The following is a 21,202-nucleotide window of genomic DNA, read 5'->3' as shown; positions in this document are numbered from 1 at the left end:
GCAAAACAAGAGCCAAGAAATGAAGAGCCAATAAAGCTGTGTTTAGTCACAGCAATACTTTTGTGTGTAGGTTTTCTCTCTTCTGCTGCACAGCCATGCTTAAAGCTGCACAAAATTACATAGTAAATGTTCGAACAGTATCAACAAAATAAACCAAACCTATTCTGGGACTGTAGGTTAAGTTACACTGGTGCAGAAACCTACCACAATAAATGGCACCATTACAATTAAGACAGGGCAATTTGATGATAGAAAATGTCTATTGTTTCATATGATTGATCGTTTACATCACAACAAGGTGCTTCACTGCAGTATTTTATGTCAATATGTGCTTTACGGTATGCACGCTGCGATATATAAACAAACATGGAGAAAGGCGGTAGCTGATGTCTTTCAGAGCAGAGTAATTCACTAAAAGATGACCAGCCAAATAAAACCGATGAGCTTGTTCATAAAAGGGGACATTTCTGTCACATGGATGCAGTTTGGATATAAAAGACAGACAAGCTCAAAGTCCCAACAACAGACTCCGACACAAATAACTGATTTTATCACCTGCGCAAGAATCAGGACAAAGAATACAGAATAGAGTCAACAAGCAAAAGCCGCGTCAAATGGTGGCGAAAGCTCACAATAAACTCCAGACGCAAACGCAGCAACAGGTATTTATTTACCTGTGAAACGTCATACGGCCATAGTTCTCCCATATGGAAGGAGATCACTGCTGCCGTTGCCAAGCACATCTGACACATAACTTACGACTGATACATTATACATAACAATATGAAATTGTGTATCGTTATGGGGATATAAAATGAGCTGTATCGGGATATGAGATTTCATTTAGCCCAGTCCTAACCACAATCCATCAAGCAGACATCAGTTGAGAACTTGAGTTTGCTGCAAATTAAAACTTCAAATGTCAAAATTTTTTAATACACTTTCAGAGAACATAATAGTTATATAAAAAAAAAGTATATAGCATTGAAACAAAAAAAAAAAATGGAAAACAAAAATGGAAACAAAAGCCATACAGTGATCAGATTTCACCAAGTGTCTCCACATGCTCAATATGCCCAGCCAGTTAAAGGCTATCAGGAAGTCAAGACTTAACGGAAGTGTCAACATGACAAAAATATATACTGCAAAAACGGTCTGACTGTTGGCCAGAAGAGACAACGTCTACATGGTGCAGAAACAGCGCTTGGCACAGTGGCCTGCCAGGAGCTAGTCAAACCAGATCCTCCTTACTCTGCTAAAGCAACAAATGTTTCATACATCTGACGTTTGTGACAGATCGAGTTCTCGGTTTGATCAAACCTGCATGTGTTCTTGACTCAGAGGAAAGCTCATGAACAGCGCCCTGACCGCACAGTCATGAGCAACATGTGATGGTGCGAGTGACTGATTTGCTCAAGCTATGTTTGCTAGAGTAAAACTAATCCAAGGAATGAGGCTCATCATACAGTGTGTGTGTGTGTGTGTGTGTGTGTGTGTGTGTGTGTGTGTGTGTGTGTGTGTGTGTGTGTGTGTGTGTGCCCTGAGGCTCTTCTGGCAGTCCTGAGTGAGGGGAAGAAGTGGTTTGTAATGTTAGTTTATCAGCAACAACATTTGGGACTATGAAACAGTACAGTAGGTCAAAGAGTTGGAAACAGTTGACAATGACTCATTCACACACACAAAGTTCAAGACCATTTTGTTGGCAAGCAGTGACTCTCCTGAAGCCACCATGAAACTGGACCAGATCTGGTGCTGCTGCTTGGCTGAGACAAGACTCAACCCTACAGGGACAACAACCTTTCTGAACTAGAATAATTGCTGTATGTAAACTTGGCCTGCATAATACATCACTTGTATTATAGCCATGTTGCTTAATGTGTAATGTCCCGCTGTAAATAAATGTAATATTGTGCTAAAAGAATAATCTAATCTGTTATGAACAAATCAAAGAAAAGTCTGTTTGATGGAATTTACTTAGAATTGATTAGTATGTAACGTAAACTGATTAAAATGACTAAAGTTTGTTTTTGTTTACTGACCAGTGACATGAAAAAGACTGAGATGACAAAGAAACAACAGACTTTAAAGGCAAGTTGGTTCATTTAACTAATACAAGTAAAACTCCTCTGCTCTCCCAGCCTGCATATGAAAAAAAAATATGACTCCATCATGTAGCTGTAATGTAAAAACTAAAAAAGCCATTCCTGTAATGTACACTGTACCCGCAAATGTAGAAATTACATTTTATACATCTTTTCAAGCAAAAAGAAGTATTTCAAGCAGCTTTTTGGACCTTTCTGGTCAAATGAATTTGATCAATGACAGAATTTTTCATATGAGACAAAATCTATGTGTGAGAAACCAGAAATATTTATTTACCCTATTAATGTGGACAAGGAGCTGAGCTGCTAAATAGTACCACAAGGCATAAGGCTTTGTGAACTGGAATAACCTAGAATAATTACCAAGTCTGTGTCTGAAGCTAATAATAGGCCACCGAGCGCTGCAACGTATCCTGTATCTAAACTCTGACTATAAAAACGGCAAAGATGTTTGTGAACTTTGCAGGAGACTCAAAAGAAGGTCTTTGATCAAACAAGTGGTTCTAAACACCTCTGGCAATGTCTGCAGCAAATATCTGATGTACAGCTTATCATTAAGTACAAGAACCAATATTTTTTTTTGGCTGCAACTACTTTAAGAGGTGGTGAATTTCTTCTTTCCTTCCCAGGGCAGGTTTAGACAGGAATAGCTAAAATAAACACTGCAAACAGCAAGCCGGGTTTTACTTAACAATACAACTTGATTACTTAGCTATTTACCACACTTAATTAAACTATTGTACATATAATAACATTAACAACAATAATACTAACAATAGCAACAATTATTGCTTTTTTTTTTATCATTGTGCATCTTGTGGAAAATGCACAAACATTAATTAAGGCTATTCTTAGTTCTGTGTAACTCTCCTGCAACCTGTTAAATATCAAGCTGCTGTTTTTCAGTCTTTGCACAGAAATTAAGATTTCCTGCTTTTAATGCTTCTTTCTAATTGCAAACCTAAAAGCAAAAACAGTCATTCTCATAAACTTATAATGAAGAAGTACCTATGCTGTGGACTTAAAACATTAAGTTGTGTACAACCCAAAAGTCCTAATTGTGGCTGCATAGTCTCATTAAGAACTTCAGATAAAACTAAATGCTTACTCAAAATGGTTCCTACTAAATTGCTTAGATAGCTTTCCTAACTTCCAGAATAGCAGCCTGTGAAGAAAAAGAGAAATAGTATATTTGCTTGGTTGGCAGTTTTTAAACCACAGAGAAGAGCCAACCACAGCGTTTTGTCTGACTAAGCTTTGTGTTCTGGCCCGAGCCAGCATTGTACTACTGCATTTCTGTGGATGACACGCATTCCCTCCCACTATTCAGATTTTTTTTTGTCTTTTTAATCTGGTTAAACCACAATAGTTGTAGGAGTTTCTATTTGAGAGGCAAAGGTCCAGGCTAGGGATTATCTCCTCCACAGCTGCCACTGTCATCTTCCTCCTCCCCCTATCTGTCCTCTCTTAATCACACACTCTAAAAATAATATCACACTTCCACCTATAAGCTCGTATATGACAGCAGACATGAAAAAGGATCACATTGAATGTAAGGGTGCCACTACCCCTTCAGACTGCATTGCTAAAACGATTGAATTAAACAATTTATTCCTTTCCCATCATCTGGTTGGAAGTCTGAAGCATTGATTGTTGGGCTTATCCTCTAGTTTCAGCGTTAATCGTTAAAGCAGCAGAGGATGCAGGTTATTTTGAAACTGCACCGGTCATCTCATTTTCACATTCGTGGCAATTGGACACAGCAAAAAAAAAAAAAAAAAAAAAAAAAAAAAAAAAAATCTGTGTATAATGGTAAGTATTTGGATACAATATTCTTGCTCCTGGCAAATACAACATGCATGCTAGTGCTAAATGTAGCTCAACACAACTGCAGGTAGTGGGTAAATGAGAGACAGTTGCAGCAGAGAACATCAAATGCTGAACAAAACAAAAACATCTGTACAGTCTGCACAGGATTGCAATGATTTAACAGCAGGGATTACCTTGAGTGTAAATTAATCTGAGTTTACAGAAGGTCAGCCACACAGTAAGACAAATGAACCAAAGGTTCATTGTACTTCAGGGTCCGAAGCCTATTAGATCTACGGTAAGTTTTAATGGACCTGATAAAACACTGTACAGTGTCTATTTACACAACAGCCGTACCTCATGAAAGTTACGTAATCAGTTTGCTGAAAATGATCAGTTACAACAGCGTGCTACTTTTCAGTAGAGTCCAAATACGGCCACTGAATAAATTGTAAAGATGACGTGTATTTCACACAAGCTCAGACAAAAGTGATGCCTACTCATAAAGCCTTGTACAAAAAGGACAAACTAGATTTTAGGGCTGGGCAATCATTCAGATTTTAATCTCAATTACGATCTGGGTTCATAAAATCATGAACGATCATAAAAATAAAAGGGTGCGATTATTTTTCTGTTGCAGTTTCCTCTCCTGCTGTCTTCAGCTGCTAATCAAGCGTCTCTGGCATTGCAGCGCTGTGCTGTAAACTCCTCCCACAGCCGCTTTGGTTTCATTCAGACACTGTTGCCAACTTGACGACTTTCTCGCTGAATCTGGCGACTTTTTTTTGTTTTTTTGTTAAAAGCAACATATCTAGCAACTTTTACTAGAGTTATTAGAGACTTTTCTGGTGTTTTAGGGACTGACTTGAAGGCACATATTGTTCTGCAGTTACTGTAAGGAAGGAGCAGCAGGAGCCTCTCCCGTCCTAAAGCACTCCCAGGCGGCCAGTCTCAGTCGGCTCCGGCTGCAGGTCAATGTAGAATAACTGCAGTAGGTTGTGGAAGTTCACCTAAACATAGTTTATACCATTGTCAGTAAGAACTGGCTGCATTATTTTTATATACATAGTTTGGCAAGTTAAGACACTGTAATATCCCTCCGTTACAGGGCGTTACCATAGCAACGTGTTCATCAGCTGGTTCAGATCAGCTGTCTTTTAACAGGTGAATGAGAGAAACGCGTTGTAGCCTGACAGCGGTTGTTTGGGATAAAACGTACATTGACGCCATCGTAAAATAGTTCCTATATAAGCAGTAAAAGCAGATTAAACAACTCGGAACCGTGCATTAGACGGTTATAATGTGTGACCCGGAGTCTAGAACACCACGACACGCAGTGTTGTTTAAAAATACTGGATAATTGTGTTCAACAATCGAGACCTCAATTTCAGTCAAAATAATCGTGATTATTCAATTCAATTCAACTTTATTTATATAGCGTCAAATCACGGCAATGCCATCTCAAGACGCTTTACAGACAGAGGGGAAAACATAATGACGGCCAATTCATAACAGCCTATATATGGAAACCAACAGATTGAGTTATAATTTTTGTCATAACCAAGCAGCCCAACTAGGCTTACATGTCTTACGGGAACCGACACCCCACACATTTCAACAAAAGTCCACGTTGCAAGGAATTTGAAAAGCCAGACAGGGAAAACTGTTCAGCGTTACTTCAAACAGCAACAGACTTTGATATTAGACATAAAATTCACCTTCAGTTCACATAAAGACACGGAGTATGTGGAGAAAGCGTGCTAATGTTTGAATATCACTGCTCTGTTTGTTGTCAAGAAAAGGTTTTTAACATACTTAAACAAAAGGTCTTCATTAAGCTGAGAATCCCTGAAGAAACCGTAACTTAACGAAGCATTACAGATATCTAGCAGTATCACGGTATCAACTCAGCTTGGCTTAAAGACATGGAAACGGTGTTGTGAAAAAAGAAAGGTCCTGTGATTACATAAGAGCTAAAAGATGCTTGAGCACATCTAAATGGATGGTCTGGAGGAGTCTGAGGCCTGGTATTTTGCCACACTAGCATCAGTGGCAGTCGATCTTAGAAAGGGCACAAAATGATTCACCCGCTCAGTAGTGCACTAACTAGGCCAGTGCGCACTGACTGGGAGGATTAGGCCCATAAAAGGGTTGATGAAGCATTAGCGCGTTGATTTTAAACAACAAGAAGGTGTTCTGATTATGGATACGACAGACAGATTTAATAAAATCATCTTAACCCCAAGTCTGACCTCTTTTGTTCCCAGCAGGGAGCCAGCAGACAAGGACAACAAAGATCACCACATGATTATCACGCCAAAACATAAACACAGAAAAAAGCAGCGACAGATTAATTTTAGATTAGAGGAAAGTGAGATTTATAATACGGTTGTTATTTAAATAATGATCGGGTTCATTACAACATGGTGAGGCTCTTTTACAGAGCACAGACCAGGGAGTCAAACAGACCCAGTGCTGGACAACCAAGAACAGATCAGCCTACAAAGTCCCAGCATTGTTGCTTTTGGTAACGCAACGAAAAATTGTGCTTATCAAATCAGACTAAAATTTTCATCGTTTAACAAAAATCTATGCTGAAAAATAGATCTGATATTGTGGGCAATGACATGTGTACAGAGGCAAACGTTGAGCTTGTGCTGTGCAGAATACTACCTCAAACTGAGCAGAGAAAAAGAAGACATGACTTCAGGTTTAAATACAGCCGTCAACGTCTTTATGGCACATCAGCAGGGAGGGATGTGGAGATGAGAAGGAGTGAGACCTAATTACAGTTCTGACTCACTCATAGGAGCTAAGTAGCAAGGGGAAAAAGGCAGCAGGGAAAAGAGGAGAGCGAAAAGAAAAAAAAATGCTACAAACACTGACAGATTAGAAGCAAAAAGCAGAAGGAAGAGAAGGCAACACAAAAAGAGGAAAGAAAGACAAGGAAGAAGAAAAAAAAAAGAAAGACAGAAATGCTTTGAAGAATCACACTTCTTGTGATCAGCTTAGGAAAGCTTCCCAAAGGCAAAAAGGGGGAAAAAAAAGGGTATTTCTGGAGAGTTGCGTTTTATTCTGCACAATTTACCATCACCCGCAGAAGCTTTACTACTAAATGACTTTTCTGATATATCAATCCACTGAAAAGGTAAGTCCCCCCCCCCACACACACAGAGCAAAACCCTTTTTTGTCACCATTAAATGCAATATGCAACCAGCTTTATGTAAAACCTCAGATTATTTCTATCCTCTTCACTGCTCTTAAAATACAGTAAATCTAAATCTTAAAGATGCACAAAATAGTTCAACTGCAACACAAAAACACACAATTACATGCATGTAAACCTTAAGATAATAAAAACTGGGTTTTGTTCAAAGCATGGCAAAGGTACAAAAAAGGTTGTAACATGTGAAAAGGTACTCCATTTCCCACTTTATGGGCTTCATAGGTTCATCTAAACGGCAGGTTGGAGTGTTGACATGTCAAACATTGTCCTGTTGGATGGCCATTAGGTCAGGGTATGTAGCTGCTGGTAGAAATACGTGTGCACCTACAAATGGTGCTCCTCTATATTGACTTTGAGCTGATGCAGAGATTGCACAGACACACAATGAATGAAGTGACATCAACTCATGGAAAAAAATAAGACAAAGACACACATTCTTCCATTAAGGCAAATAAATATGTAAACTTCCTACGTTTCCCAGTGGAACAGTAAACATACGCAAACTGGCAATTTAAAGAATCCCAGAACGTATTAGTTTTAATTGATCATGAACCACACATCACTGCTTTGTAAGAGGAAATGATGAACAACATTAAACTAATTTAAATGTATTGCAAAATAATTTGTAACAAAAAAGCTTCTAAAGTAAATCGAAGACTATGTCTCTCGTTGTGTCTATATCTTAATAAAACAAAGGTAATTATAGTCTAGCAGTCAGAACTGCTTTTTTTTTTTATTACATAAAGGTCCAACAAAATGTGTTGAAAAGTAACCAGGATGGACAAATAATCTGGGGACACCAGATAGTCTGACAGTTTTGCAGACAGATTGTGGTCTGCAGTATCAGCTCAGCCAGTCATGCTCAACAAGCTGCAGTGTTGAGGAAAACAACTCAAGCTGGAGATTTCTGTCTTCCTTCACCTTGCATGAAGGAAGACAGATCTCCAGCTTCTCCATGCATGTCACACTGTCGCTTAGCATTACAGCACCTTAGATTACTGCCTTTTCCAGAGTTTTGCCTGACTGATGGAGACTGACTGGCTGGAACTATGAACTGTCGTATCTTTTCTGTGGCCTCATTGTTTCAGTTTTCAGCTGGTCTGCTGGAAGATGACCAGTTCAGTGGAGCGCTCCAGGAGTGTCTGCTGCACTATTTTTTACTTCCCTTCTTAGCTGAACAACTTTTTACCCTGAAAACCTTTACACACATTTCAAGTTGTTCTATTTATCTCGGGTTATTTTCTACGTTTCCAGACTAAAATATAGGGCTGGACAATATGACGATATATATCGTTTGGACAATAGAAAATGTCTATCGTTTCATATGAGGCTCTATTGTTTATGCCACGATCATGTGTTTTACTACAGTATTTCACGGCAATATGTGTTTTACAGCATGCACGCTGCAATATATAAACAAACATGGAGGAAGAAGGTAGCAGACGTGTTTCTGAGCAGGATAATTTACTAAAAGATGACCAGTCAACCAAAACGATGAGCTTATTCCTAAAAGAGGGGAAATTTCTGTCGCTTGGATGTAAAATGACCAACGTGAAACCGACAACAGACTAGCTCACAGTCCCAACAACGGACTCCGACACAACTAACTTGTTTTATCACCTGTACAAGAATCAGGATAAAGAATACAGAATAGACTCAATGAGCATCACCCAGCCCTACTGAAATATATCCAAATTATTGACGTGCTAAATGAGCAAAGGTAGCTTAACCTCCATCGGGACATGTTTATGGTTAAGCTGGATCTAAAGTAGAAACTCTGGGTAAAAACTAAATTTCATATATCATTTATATGAGTTTATTAACAGATTATGAGTTTCTTAGGCTCAAACCTATATAATACTTATTTGTGAACCCAGGACCACAAAAGGTAACCCTTTGCATTCAGCCTGATACCTGATCGGTCAATCACGTCAACATCGGAGCCCAAATATCAATATGGGATCGGATCACCCCCAACTCTAGTTAAAAAAAAAACAACCAAAGATTAACAGGACACCTGACTCTCCATGGAGTCTTTTACAAAGTAAATCTGCTCAAGTAACTCCAAAGATTTTTATTTTTTTTTTTTTTTACACAAATTGTCTCAAATACTCTTGTAAACCAAACACAAGACCAGATAATGCAGTTTCTGATACTTGTGGCGAAACATGTGGTCACGGGAAACATTGAAACAATGCCATGTAGACGTACTGTCTCTTTAGAGAGCTCCCAATGTATATTCTGATTGAGAGCAGTTTTATCCACATAAAGGAGACATTAACACACTGATAGTACTTAAAAAAATTCATATGCATACTGCAAGTGTTAACTGGCTTAAACCCAACTGAATAAGTACCTCTTTTCCACCAAAAGGGATTTTTAAACAAGTTTATATCCAGTGCCAGCACCTTGCCAGCAACTACGCAACAACTTTACTTGTAGCAGTTAGAGTATCTAACAAGACTGTGTGTGTACCGTGTCTAAAAATTATGGGAAATCAAAACAGCTGTCCACTGGGTCACAGACTGATTATTTTAAATAGTTATCAGCTACAATTTAACCATTTGAACAAAGAACAACTGACTTTATACATGTCTTTTGCAGTGGGCAAGATGGACTTCTAGTAAAGCCACACCTAAAGCACAAATAACAAATTTATATTTACTATATAAAGCCTTAAATTATTCATAGGTCAACTGTACTTTAGTCATCCTTCGTGAACACACTTCCACAATATCTCAATGCTTAAAACATTAAAAGAAATTAGAAGTACCGGTTCAGAAATATGCTTATCTCAGTTTTCTCACAAGACATTCAGCTCTTAATTAACAATAGAGAGCTACTAAGTAACTCCACGCAGATCCTACAAGGCCGTTGGTTGTGTGAGAACAGCAAGTCTCATCTGTATCACAAGCTTTATAAGAAACATAGCAGGGATTTATCGATCCCTCGCTGCCGCCTCACCAACACAACCAATAAACACACAGTAAACTGCTGCCACCTTCAACTTCATGTGTCTGAAAAGGAAAGGTGGGGGTGTTAAATGATGAGATTTGGAGTTCAGACTGCAAACAGCAGCTCACGAGTCTTAGCTGGGTCTCCAAGCTATCTCAAGGCTGCACAGATAACTCATTTTCTCTTTAACAGATTCAAAGTGGACAAAGCGGTAAAGTCAACAGCCCCAGGTCTGATGTGTGTAAAGGGTTTAAAGGATCGAAAGTGGCGTATCAGGAGAAAGAGTGGACTTTGTGACATCTTAAAGAAGAATTCTTGGTGCTGTCAAAACGTCTACTGTATTGTGAATTTTATCTCTATACGTTGTAGCCTATGTTGCACTACAGTTGACTTTTTTAGTGTTAAGTGCAGACCGCAGAGTTGCTGGAGTTTGCTTTTTGGAGACAGGAAGCTGCTGGGGGTTGGAAAACACATCAAACAGGATGTGAAAGCAGCAACACCATGACATTACCAAAAGCACACGCAGACGCAAAGACACACTCATGCTGGGACAAAATAGACATTTTAATTAGATACTAAGGCCAGTCTCACTCATGGCTATAAAAAAAGTTTTGGTGGGGTATGTATAGGTCTAAATGGTAAATAAAAGTCGAACTGGACTGTTTTATCAGTCAGAAATCATTTACAGCAGCAAGATAAAAACTTTTCAAACGTATTCTGGTTCAAATTTCTTGAATATTTTTCAATAATCACAAAGAAACATGTATTTTTTTAGAAAAGGACTTTTGCCAACATTGTTCAGTTACATCTTTTGGACAAATTAATCAAATAGTTTTGTTTTTAAAGACGGTACAGAGAAAGTACAATAATAGAAGCAAAGTTCTAAGAACGATTGTTGGTGTGTAGAAAAGAAAAACGGGGTATTTCCAGCAGTTTCAAGAAGTGTGTTAAAAGGAACCTTGAATCCAAAAGCAATTTTTGGATCTGGCATGTTCAGCAAGCAGCAAATAAAATCCCTAATGCATGTGATAATGAATCACTATTGGTCCAAATTTTTTTGTGTGACTGAAAGCTGAAATGAAACAATCCTATCCTTTACGTGAAGTGGATGGGGAAACGTCGCTCTTGCAGCCAACAGCAGAGCATCTTGGCATGCTACGTTTGCTGCGGTGCAATTTCAGAGTCAGTTAGCAGAATGAGGCTACGCAACCTAACACATATCTAACACTGCAAAGCAGCTGCTTATCGGACATTTAAGAAGGCAGATCTATGTTAACCTAGTTAATACATTTTCTGGTGCAACTTTCACAGAACAACATCCTAAAAAAAAGTGTGAATGAAAGAAAAACCTTCTACAGCAAAGCAGGGGAACCTTGACATCCAGTAATTCAGTTAAAAACAGAAGGAAAATAATAGCGTAAGCATAGACAACACTCATAATATCTTAATAAATAACTCAGATGCCTCTTAGATACACAGGCAGCGTTCAGAGAGCTGGGAATAGGGTCTAATTCTCATCTGTACAAGGCTGTTAATCTTTATTAATTTAAGGAGGAAATGAGAACAAGTGTAAAGTGCTCAGGGCAATGGCCAGACCAGGGTGGTTCCAACACTGCTTTGTCGCTAAATTTCTTTTTCTGACACAAAAAAAGTCTGACTTTGGAATTTCATACCTTTTTTGTAGCAATAATAGTCATATGAATAAAAAAAGAAAAGGAAAAATGAGGAGTTTATCAAGCACAAGTTAGCACTTCTTATTCCTGATGGTTTAGATTTAGATCAAATCTTTTCTCTTACAGGAAGTGCAGGTAACATACATCTGTGTCCTTATGCTAAAACACTGCTTTGAATTTTGACCACTACAGCGTCCTCCTCACATGCCTCATCTCCTGTATCAACTAGTTATAATAGTAAAGCTTTCATTTGAGGGACTGACTGTTAAATTACTCAACATGGAAATACATATATTAGAAGGTGATAAAGTATCATTGTGCTAATAACTACAACAAAAGCCATTTTTACAAACGGTATATGAAAAAGGCTGAAAATCCAGTAAAAACTGGAATAAAACATCTTTTATGCAACATGGGAACTTCTGCTTTTTTGTCTATGCATGATGGGAAATCACATTGTGAAACTAAGCTAGCCTGCATTATGCAAATTTGTCAGGAGCCCACACACACATTTTTACAAAAAAAAAATAAAATGTGACATAGATGCTCAAGTTCCTGTGCTGTCAAATACCCCCACTGCCAAAGCTGAATATTTACCACTAGCACAAATCTGTTGCCATGTTAAGATTCAGATAGTTTTAGCAGTTAAACAGCTCAAAAGTGCCTGTAAAGATAAAACAGGAAGGTTCTTTTACGAACTATATCTGCCTTTTGCTGATAAGCAGCAATTGCAAAAGTACACACATGTAAAATGAAGCAGATATGCTGCAGATACAATATCCACCAGAATCTACATCAAGTTTAATAACATTTAAACTGATAAAGTTTTTTTTTTTTTTTTTTTTTTTTTTAAAGTGTAGCTTGTTCACATCTTAATTTGCTGCTGTTCAGTCAACGTTTTAAGCTGCAGCCACTTACCGAACAAAGCAGTCACACTGCAACCTGCTGAAGATGCCGATTTGAATATAGTCATTGCAATGTGGTGAAACAGAATTCACATTTACAAACTATACAACACATCCTGCACTCAGGACCTAGCCCATTAAATGGAAGAAAAAGATCATGAATAACTTGCAAATACAGACAGAAACCAAACTTTAAACATTCAGCATTACTTAAAGTGCTATTTTAAGCCATGTTGAAAGCTCCTGGATTTTTTCTAGTGCAGACTTATACAAAAAATATCCGTGTTTATTATGTGTACAACCCTAACGCCTGCACTGTGAAGCAAAAGGTTCTGTTCTAAATAAATCCATATTTTATTCCCCCCCCCCCATCTAATATGATAATGCAAAAAATATCTTTGAATTGGGATCTAGTGGTAAAACTTGACCCACAACTTTCTGTTTGCTCAAACCAGAATAGCCTAGCTGGATCTTAATGGTCTAAGTTTCCATATCTTTAGTCTAATCTTAACTCTGTAAGGAAAATTCTCATGGCACACTTTTAATAATTGTCATCAAACAACAAATGTCATTCCTTTGTTTGTGAATGAGACATCATGCCAAGATTTATTTATATTATAAAGGGTTAACAGAGGATTTCATGTCCCCGAAGCAACCTTTTCATCCCCACAGTGGCAGAGAGAAAATGGTTTTTATGTAATCATCTAACATGGCCAAGAAAGTGTTGCGGCTGTGAGGCATTAAGCCAGAGATGGAGCGGTCTAATACCAAAGTTTTACCACAGTGACTTTCAGGGAGAAACTCAAAACTGCAGCAAGCCTGCTGAATTTATCATCCATTCATCACTGTTTGGATCTAAAGTAGCCCATAACATGTATACACACAGTATTAAATCACACTAGCTGTTTATACGAACATGCTGAATATTCTAAGTTAAGACTAAATGCTGCTTGTACCGTATTTTTGCAACTATACTTTTTAAAAATTATGTGATGCTGCTTTAAAAGTTGGAAAAAGGACTTCAATATAATCAAAAGCTGCATTAGCAATGGGGGAGAGGGTTATTGTCATATTAAGCAGAAAAGGCAAAGGGCAATGCATTTCTGCAACACTGGCATTGCAACCTAAATATCTGCCTTAAGTTAAACGTTTCGTATCAGATACACGTTTCCTAAAGTGTGTCTGACACTGAAAAAAAAAAATCACTTGATCTGCCTGATTAGTTATTTGTAGCAAGCAAAATTCCCCCAGATGTCCGAAGTACCAAGAAGGACAAAATGTTCTGTAGGGCTTCATTTTATGTGCAAAAAATAAATAATCATCAACACACTTTAAACATAAGTGTGTGTTAACACAATGACACAGTGAATAACTCAATAACTGGTAAAACAAGGCTAGAAGTCCAAAGTAGAAATCCAAAAAAATCTAACAGATCTTCATTGTATACAATCAGGATGAAGGGTTCAGCTAGCCACACTGTGACCATCTCTGAGTGATACTGGAAATAGTGTGAGGTTAATGATGCTACAAACGCCCAAAAGCCTTAACACAGGGCTTCTCTCTTATGAGAGGGAGCCTTTGTCCAGCGAGCGGAGCTATTTAGTATTAGTATCAGCAGATAGCACTTGGGATGGTTGCAAAGGACCCACAGCAAGCAGCCAACAAAAAAAAAAAAAAAAAAAAAAAAGTTTTTTTTTTTTTTTTAAAATCTCAAAATTTGTAGTATGAAACTCCAAAATGCTTTTTGCAACATGACCTTTACCATCATGCAGGACAAAAAGCTGAGGTCAGAATTTAGTGTCATTGATGTTTTAACAACGATTATATAACCAACCAATCCAACTGGTCTGAACCACTCAATGCACAGAGAGAGAGAGTGAGAGAGAGGGGGTGGGGGGTGGGGGGGGGGGGGGGGGGCGACTACATGTGTGAGACCATAGTGATTATCACACCACACCACAGTGAGTGAAATGTGGACGGCCATCAGTGGCCTCAACACACCTGTTTTCAATCATCTGGCTTTGCTGAGCGACTTATGTTGAGTTGTGACAGAGAATATTTGAGATTTCAATGTTTTTTGTTTTGTTTTTTTATATGAAAATTAACCACAACAAGACTGGTGTAATATCATGTATGTATTGCTACAACACTTTAAGTGTGACACACTGCCACAAGCTGTGACTTCAACCTGGGCCGGATGCATTAAGCAGCTTCAGCATCTGAACATGGAGCAATAGCTCAACCAGTTGAGTTATCCAGCAACCCCCCCCCTCCCAGTTTGGGACACTCTTTGCTCCACAAAACACTCTCCATCTCTGCCAAGTTTAGCTGCATACATAAAACTTTAAGGGACATTTCCCATTTTAAGTAGATTTCTATGAATTACTGATAAGTAGTGAGAGCTAGCTGCAGCATACACCATGTCAAACTGCTTGTTTCAGTGACTGACAGCAGCACGTTCCTTCCTGTTTTTCATAGGTTTCATGTAGCGAAACAGTCTAAGACTTGATACTGATGAAGTAATACTAAGAAAGGATCTAAAGTAGAAAACAATCAAGCAAATTCTTTTCAACAAAAAAATAAACTAGACACTTATTTCATAACAGGGACATTTGGGGAACTAGCTCTAAGTACATAAAAGCCTACAAATAATGACATGTGGACCATGTTTGCTTTTCACCCCTTGTCAAATTGAATCTCTGTGGAAATGAACTCAAACATGATTTTATTGCAGAATAATCAACACCGTGTTAATGCGTCTGCATAAGCAGTAAACTTCCCAACTGTCTACAACAGTCGACCCACCAAAAATGTAAAACCTAAGCAGAACTGACAGCACAATTTTAGGTTTGATTTTTTTAAATGATCACTTTACTTTAAACTTACAAAATACTTGCAGTAAACAATACTAAGTTTGGACTACATTACCCTGACACACACATATGCCTCATCTTAAATCAAGTCAGTGAATAAGAAGGTAAATCTGAAGCATTTCTAAAGAAGTTCTTGGACAGAGCAGCAACCTGATTAAAATCAGTCTCCTTTCCAATGCAAACAGCTGTCTGCTGAGATGGGAGGACAAGTTTGCAAATGCAGCAGAAGTCCTACTTAGCTTCGTATTTGGCTCGGGGTACACTAAGCTGAATTTTTCTCTCCCTTAGTCCCCCCCTGCTGAGATAAGAAGTCTTTTCAAGGCTGTCTGGTGAAATCTCAGAGAAGTCTACAATTTTTTAATATGAAACTCCATTTTCAAAAATCTGTTAATAACTAACAATTATCTTATAGTCACAAACAATTTTTAATCTACTTGCTTCTAAGCAAAAAGTTAGTGGTATAATCAAAACAGAATGTCAGATTATGCGTAAATCACAACTTTTTACACATAATAGAGCAGTCAGGGGCATTTCCAGGCCTGGAGGGCAGCAGTCCTGCAAGTGTAGGACTTTCCCTGCTGCGACACACCTGAATCAAATCAATGGCTAATTAGCAGATCAGCTGCTGTGTTTGATGGAAAGCTCTGCACACGTCTGCTAATTAAGTCTAATGTGTGTCAGGTGTGTTGCAGCAGGGAAATCAAGACCATGCACACACATAGCTTTGGTAAAAACCAAATATTCTCCCTCCTCTGGCTATTGAAAAGAAAAGAAAAAAAAGAGTCCACATGACCTCGTTCATCAAAAACAAATCCATTCACACCGATCCACATAACTGCGTTGTAAAGCACATTCATGAGCATATCAAACCTTTAGTTGGCAGTCGCGCCCAAATCCTATCCAATCACAGTAACCTTCCGTCTCATGATGTCACTTCCACAATACATGCATCTAAAGCAGTGTTTCTCAAATCCAGTCCTCAGACCGCCTCCTGCCCTTTCTGTTTTAGACGTGTTCCTCCTCCAAAGCACCTGAGTCAGATTACTGAACTTCCTCATCAAGTTCTTTGCAGCCTGGTAATGAGCCTTTATTTCATTCAGGTGTGTTAAAGTAGGGCTGCCTATAAAACATGCAGGCAGGGGGGGCCTGAGGACCGGAAGAAAGAAACACTGCTCTAAAGTGACATGGTTAGGTGGAAAAAAAATAACTATCCTTAATCCTTCTCTTTTAAATCATTTCAAAACATTTCAAAACCTAAAACCCTGGTTATATATATCCAATGGAGTATTTGCACAACTTCCCTTTGGTCAGAGGTTTATTAAAGGATAGTTTCTGATTGCATTAATGTGTTTTCATTTGGATGACAGACCAAATCAGAGAAAAATATCTTTGTTTTGTGAGATACCCTGTTAAGTGTGGAGAGGTTCTAAGACTTGTAGCACTGCAGCCACCCCTGGACTAGTCGCTCTATAATCAGCTAACATCTTAAATGTTTCTGAGAATCCTCTTCTCAGTAAAATGAAGTCAGTTCTGCATCATAAAAAAAAAAAGACTAAGCTTAAAAAATGAAAACATAGAAAGAGTCCTTACATTCATGCATGATCAAAATAAGAGGGTATGGGCATTTAGCCATGCACGTCATCTTAGAATATCAGAAACTATAAAAAGAATAATCCAATCCTTTCATTTGCACTCTGACCTTCATCACACTAACCAGGGAGGATTATACAGATTGTGCTTAAATCCAAGGCGAGTCCCTATGCAGGAAAGTATCTAGGCATCATGGATGGACAAAAAGAAGAAGAAAAAAATCCTTTTAGGCACCAAGATGGCATAAAGCTTTAAACAAGCTAATAATGCCTGAGGATCTGGACAAGCCCAGGGTTTCAGTCTGAGCTCTTTAAATAGTTCATAGTGGAAAACTCTGTACTTATGCCTTTTTAATCATCACCGTGCCTTCCTCCTAACATCAGCGCTGCATATTTATTTAATAATCTACCGTGTGATGGGGAGCAGCACCTAGGCCGAAAATGTAATGCATTAATGAAGTTTCATGTTTAATCATTACACATGCATTTAGTACTTTTAACAATCTCTTGTGAATGTGGTTTGACAGATTAATAAAAATGATAACTCTAATGCATCAACTGAGTTGTCACTTACCTTGAGGATTTCTCCACGCTTGAAACTAAGCTCATCATCAGCAGTAGCTTTAAAATCATATTTGGCAATAGCCTCCATGGTCCCTGTGGTGTGTCGGACAAGGGCTTGTCAGTTGTGTGTGTGTGTTTTCTTTTTAAACAGCGAAATTAAAACTAAAAATGCTAACACGTATCCAGCCCTCCGTGGTCAAATGCTTTTTTTTCTCTCTCTCCAAGTCTCTCCTCCGGTCGTTGACCCGTTGCTTTAGGGCTCAGACCTCACATAAAGGTCACAGCGCAGTACCTGCAAACAAAGAACCATGTGATAGTCAGGCTAATGTTTTGAACTGCAATTTAAATGGCACACAGAAATTTGCCGGGACATAACAAGATTTTCATTTATGAAAAAATTAGATAAGCATAATCCATCAAGAGCAAGAACAAACCTTGCATTTTCAGGCGGTCCGATGCAGACAAATTCACTTGCACACATATTTATAATCATTACGCGTTCTATCAAAAGTGATAACAAAACAAAGATCGCTTTTTTTTCTTCTTTTAAATAAAAAACAGACACTATCTTAATTACTTCTACAGGTAAACATGCATGAAAAGGGTCTGACTAATGACAAATCCTACTTAAGCAGTGCTGACAGTGATACTGTGGCTAAACTTCAAGTTACTGAGTTAAATAGATAAAGGTAGGTTATCCAATTAAGTTGTTTTCTAATACGATTCCTCACAGCTCTGATGGGCTCACACTAATACAAGTCAAGACCTGATAAGATCATTAAAGCTTACAGCCAGCCAGATGACTAAAGATTAACTAAAGTTTGGCAATTCAGCAAGTACTCTTTGATTCAGTTAATTTGGTTTACAACAAATAAACAACGCCATCTACATTAGCGTTCAACAGCTGACATGTAAGCGTGAAACCAGGCAAATAGGTGGGTCTGACTGTCAAAACACAAGTAATCACCAGATTTTGTGTGTGTGTGGAGGGGAGGTAACAGCTGTAAACAACTCAACAGATGTGCACTGAAATGTTACAAAGACAAAAGAAAGGCAGCAGAAGATCAGTGGCCTGAAACAGCCCTTTATGACATCCTTACTCATTTTTTCCCCCCTAAACACGAATGTCCAAACTAAACACCACACGCCAGACATCTTAAACACCATAAAAAAAGCAGGTTTATACAGTTTGCAGCCGACTTTTTTTCTTTTTTTTTTTTTTCTTTAAAACAGATTGACTCCGTTCAACAAACTGCGCCCACTCTCCTAGTTAGCATGCCGGCTAACAGTCGGACAACAACAACTGCGATGGTGTGATCATTAAACTTCCCCCTACATTCAATTATAACATCCAAATAAACGACATTATTAATGAAACAATAATTACATTGTATTTAATAATGAACACGATACGTATATCAACACTCGAGGCCTTGCTGGCTAGCTTCACGTTGGCAAATGTGAAAAAGGAAGAAAACACCTTTTTTTTTTCATAGCGCAAGCTGCTAGCTGTTAGCCCAGCTAACAACTGTGAACTTGCCATAAAATACACAGTATTTACGATACAACTTTTGTGTAAAGAAAAAAAAAGCACAAATATAACTCACCAGTTATATTCCGTTTCGAGGCAGCCACCGTAATAAACAAAATGCTATGGTGTAACTGTGCTGTCGCTGCTTCCTCTAGAGAGGTAACCACCGATGTGTGTAGTCGCGTCGCTTCCACCCTGTCCTGGCAGCATACAGCTAGCTGCTAGCCTAGCATCAGGTCTTTATTTCCGCTTCCTTTCAGCCTGCATGCTGTTGGTGAGCCGAGCTCCTCCCTGTCATTTTTCTCCCCTTGCGTGCGAAAAAAACTTTGGTTAAAACTAACCATAGTAGAACCAACTTGGTTGTGTGTTTTTGTATAAGTATTGGCATTGGAAGTCAGATTGTTTAGGTCGATGTTTCTCAAATGGGGGTACTTAATGGCATTACAGGGGATACGTGAAAGTTTTTCAAAATATATTTTATGTTTTCCTTAAAACATCCTTAAATAAAATAATATGAATGTAATATCATATAGATATTTAATATATTCCAATAAAAGTAAATGTACATTCATAAACTGAATTTCGACGTGATTTGAACCCCACTGTTGCCTTGACAACGCAAACAATGGAGTTCTGGTTGAAGTGTATCGTCACGATGTGCAAAACGCAATTAAAAGTTTAAAAAGCCAAATACAAATGATAAAATGCTGTATTTCGTGTTTTTTTTTTTTCTGAACCAAAAGTACTTTGCACTGGTTAGGGGGTACTTGGCTGAAAAAATATTTTACAAGGAGTACTTTGTTGCAAAAATGTTGAGAACCGCTAGTTTAGGTAAATAGGAGGGCCGGATTAAAAGTGCACAGGTACCTGGGCCCAGAGTGTTCCAGAGGCCCCCCTTCCCCACTGCAACATTGTGAAAATTGTGAATGATACAGTGTTAAATGACATTTCTAACATCTCTCAGCCAGTGGTTACCAATAGCAATACACTAGTCACTGTGGTGTAACTATCCGGCTTTTATGTACATTTTGTTTCATGTCCGGACTGCTGGTGTTTGCCCTATGTGGGTCCCACATGGATGGGCCTAAAAAGGGCCCCAAGTGGGCACGGGCATAATGCCCATTTGATAATCCGGCCTTGGTAAATAGTCTTTAAACTCATATGCCAATAGTAAAGTTATACTTTTCCTTAATGAAATGAATAAAATGATTGCACTTATAACTTTTAAACATAGATTTAATTATGATTAATTAAGAAATACATATCATTTTACACACTCAGTACATTTGGGTTGAGGAGTTGTTTTAGGATAATTTATACAAGAGAAACAAACATTTTTATTAAAGAGAAAAAAAGTAGTCTATTTGTATATATATTTTTTGCTACTTTTGAATGAAAAACATGGCATTGCATAAATATGAGCTCATAATAATAATGATTAAAACTCAAAACTATAATTATTATATAAAAAGTAATAATCATCAGATGGACGTTGTGATAATTGTGTGATAGTTTCTCATTGTTTAAACATTTTCTCCTTAAAGTGGCAGAAATGGGCTTCAGAATGTTTTGTTCTTTATTTTTTGTTTATTTCAAATAATTAAGTAGTTGTTTCCATTATATATTTTTAATGGATCCAGAAGTATTCCAATAAAGTACTTTTTTTTATTATCTCATGCAATAATCATGGAATTTATTCACAGTGACCCAAACCTGATTAAAATAAAAAGAGCTAACTTTTTTAAAAAACATGTTAATATAGAGACCTCAAACAGTCCTCGGAGGTCACTGTCCTACAGGTTTTAGTTGTTTCAAACACACCTGACTTAAATTATTGGGTCATTGTGCAGAACTTTGCATCAAACTGCTGAATCAATTTCATGTCAGGCAGGTTTGTTGGAGCAGGAAAGTACTCAAAACCAGCTGAACTGTGGCCTTGCAGTTTGAGACCGCTGCTCTAACATTTGTAGTTAA

General features: G+C 38.0%; 1 protein-coding gene across 1 annotated transcript in view; it reads right to left on the bottom strand.

Annotated features, from left to right (window-relative positions):
- grb2b (growth factor receptor-bound protein 2b) overlaps positions 1-19,429 on the bottom strand; it is a 34,031-nt gene extending 14,602 nt beyond the window's left edge. Inside the window, exons 1-2 of the mRNA XM_079253238.1 lie at positions 19,305-19,429; positions 17,708-17,989 (exon numbers count right to left, since the gene is read on the bottom strand). Coding sequence (XP_079109364.1) covers positions 17,708-17,785 — 78 coding nt within the window. The 5' untranslated portion in view covers positions 17,786-17,989; positions 19,305-19,429. The remainder of the gene's footprint in view (positions 1-17,707; positions 17,990-19,304) is intronic.
- Between the last annotated feature and the right edge of the window lie 1,773 nt (positions 19,430-21,202).

This window comes from Telmatherina bonti (assembly GCF_933228915.1).
Source record: "Telmatherina bonti genome assembly, chromosome: 14".
Lineage (NCBI taxonomy): Eukaryota > Metazoa > Chordata > Actinopteri > Atheriniformes > Telmatherinidae > Telmatherina > Telmatherina bonti.
This window is presented reverse-complemented; position numbering and strand designations above follow the sequence as displayed.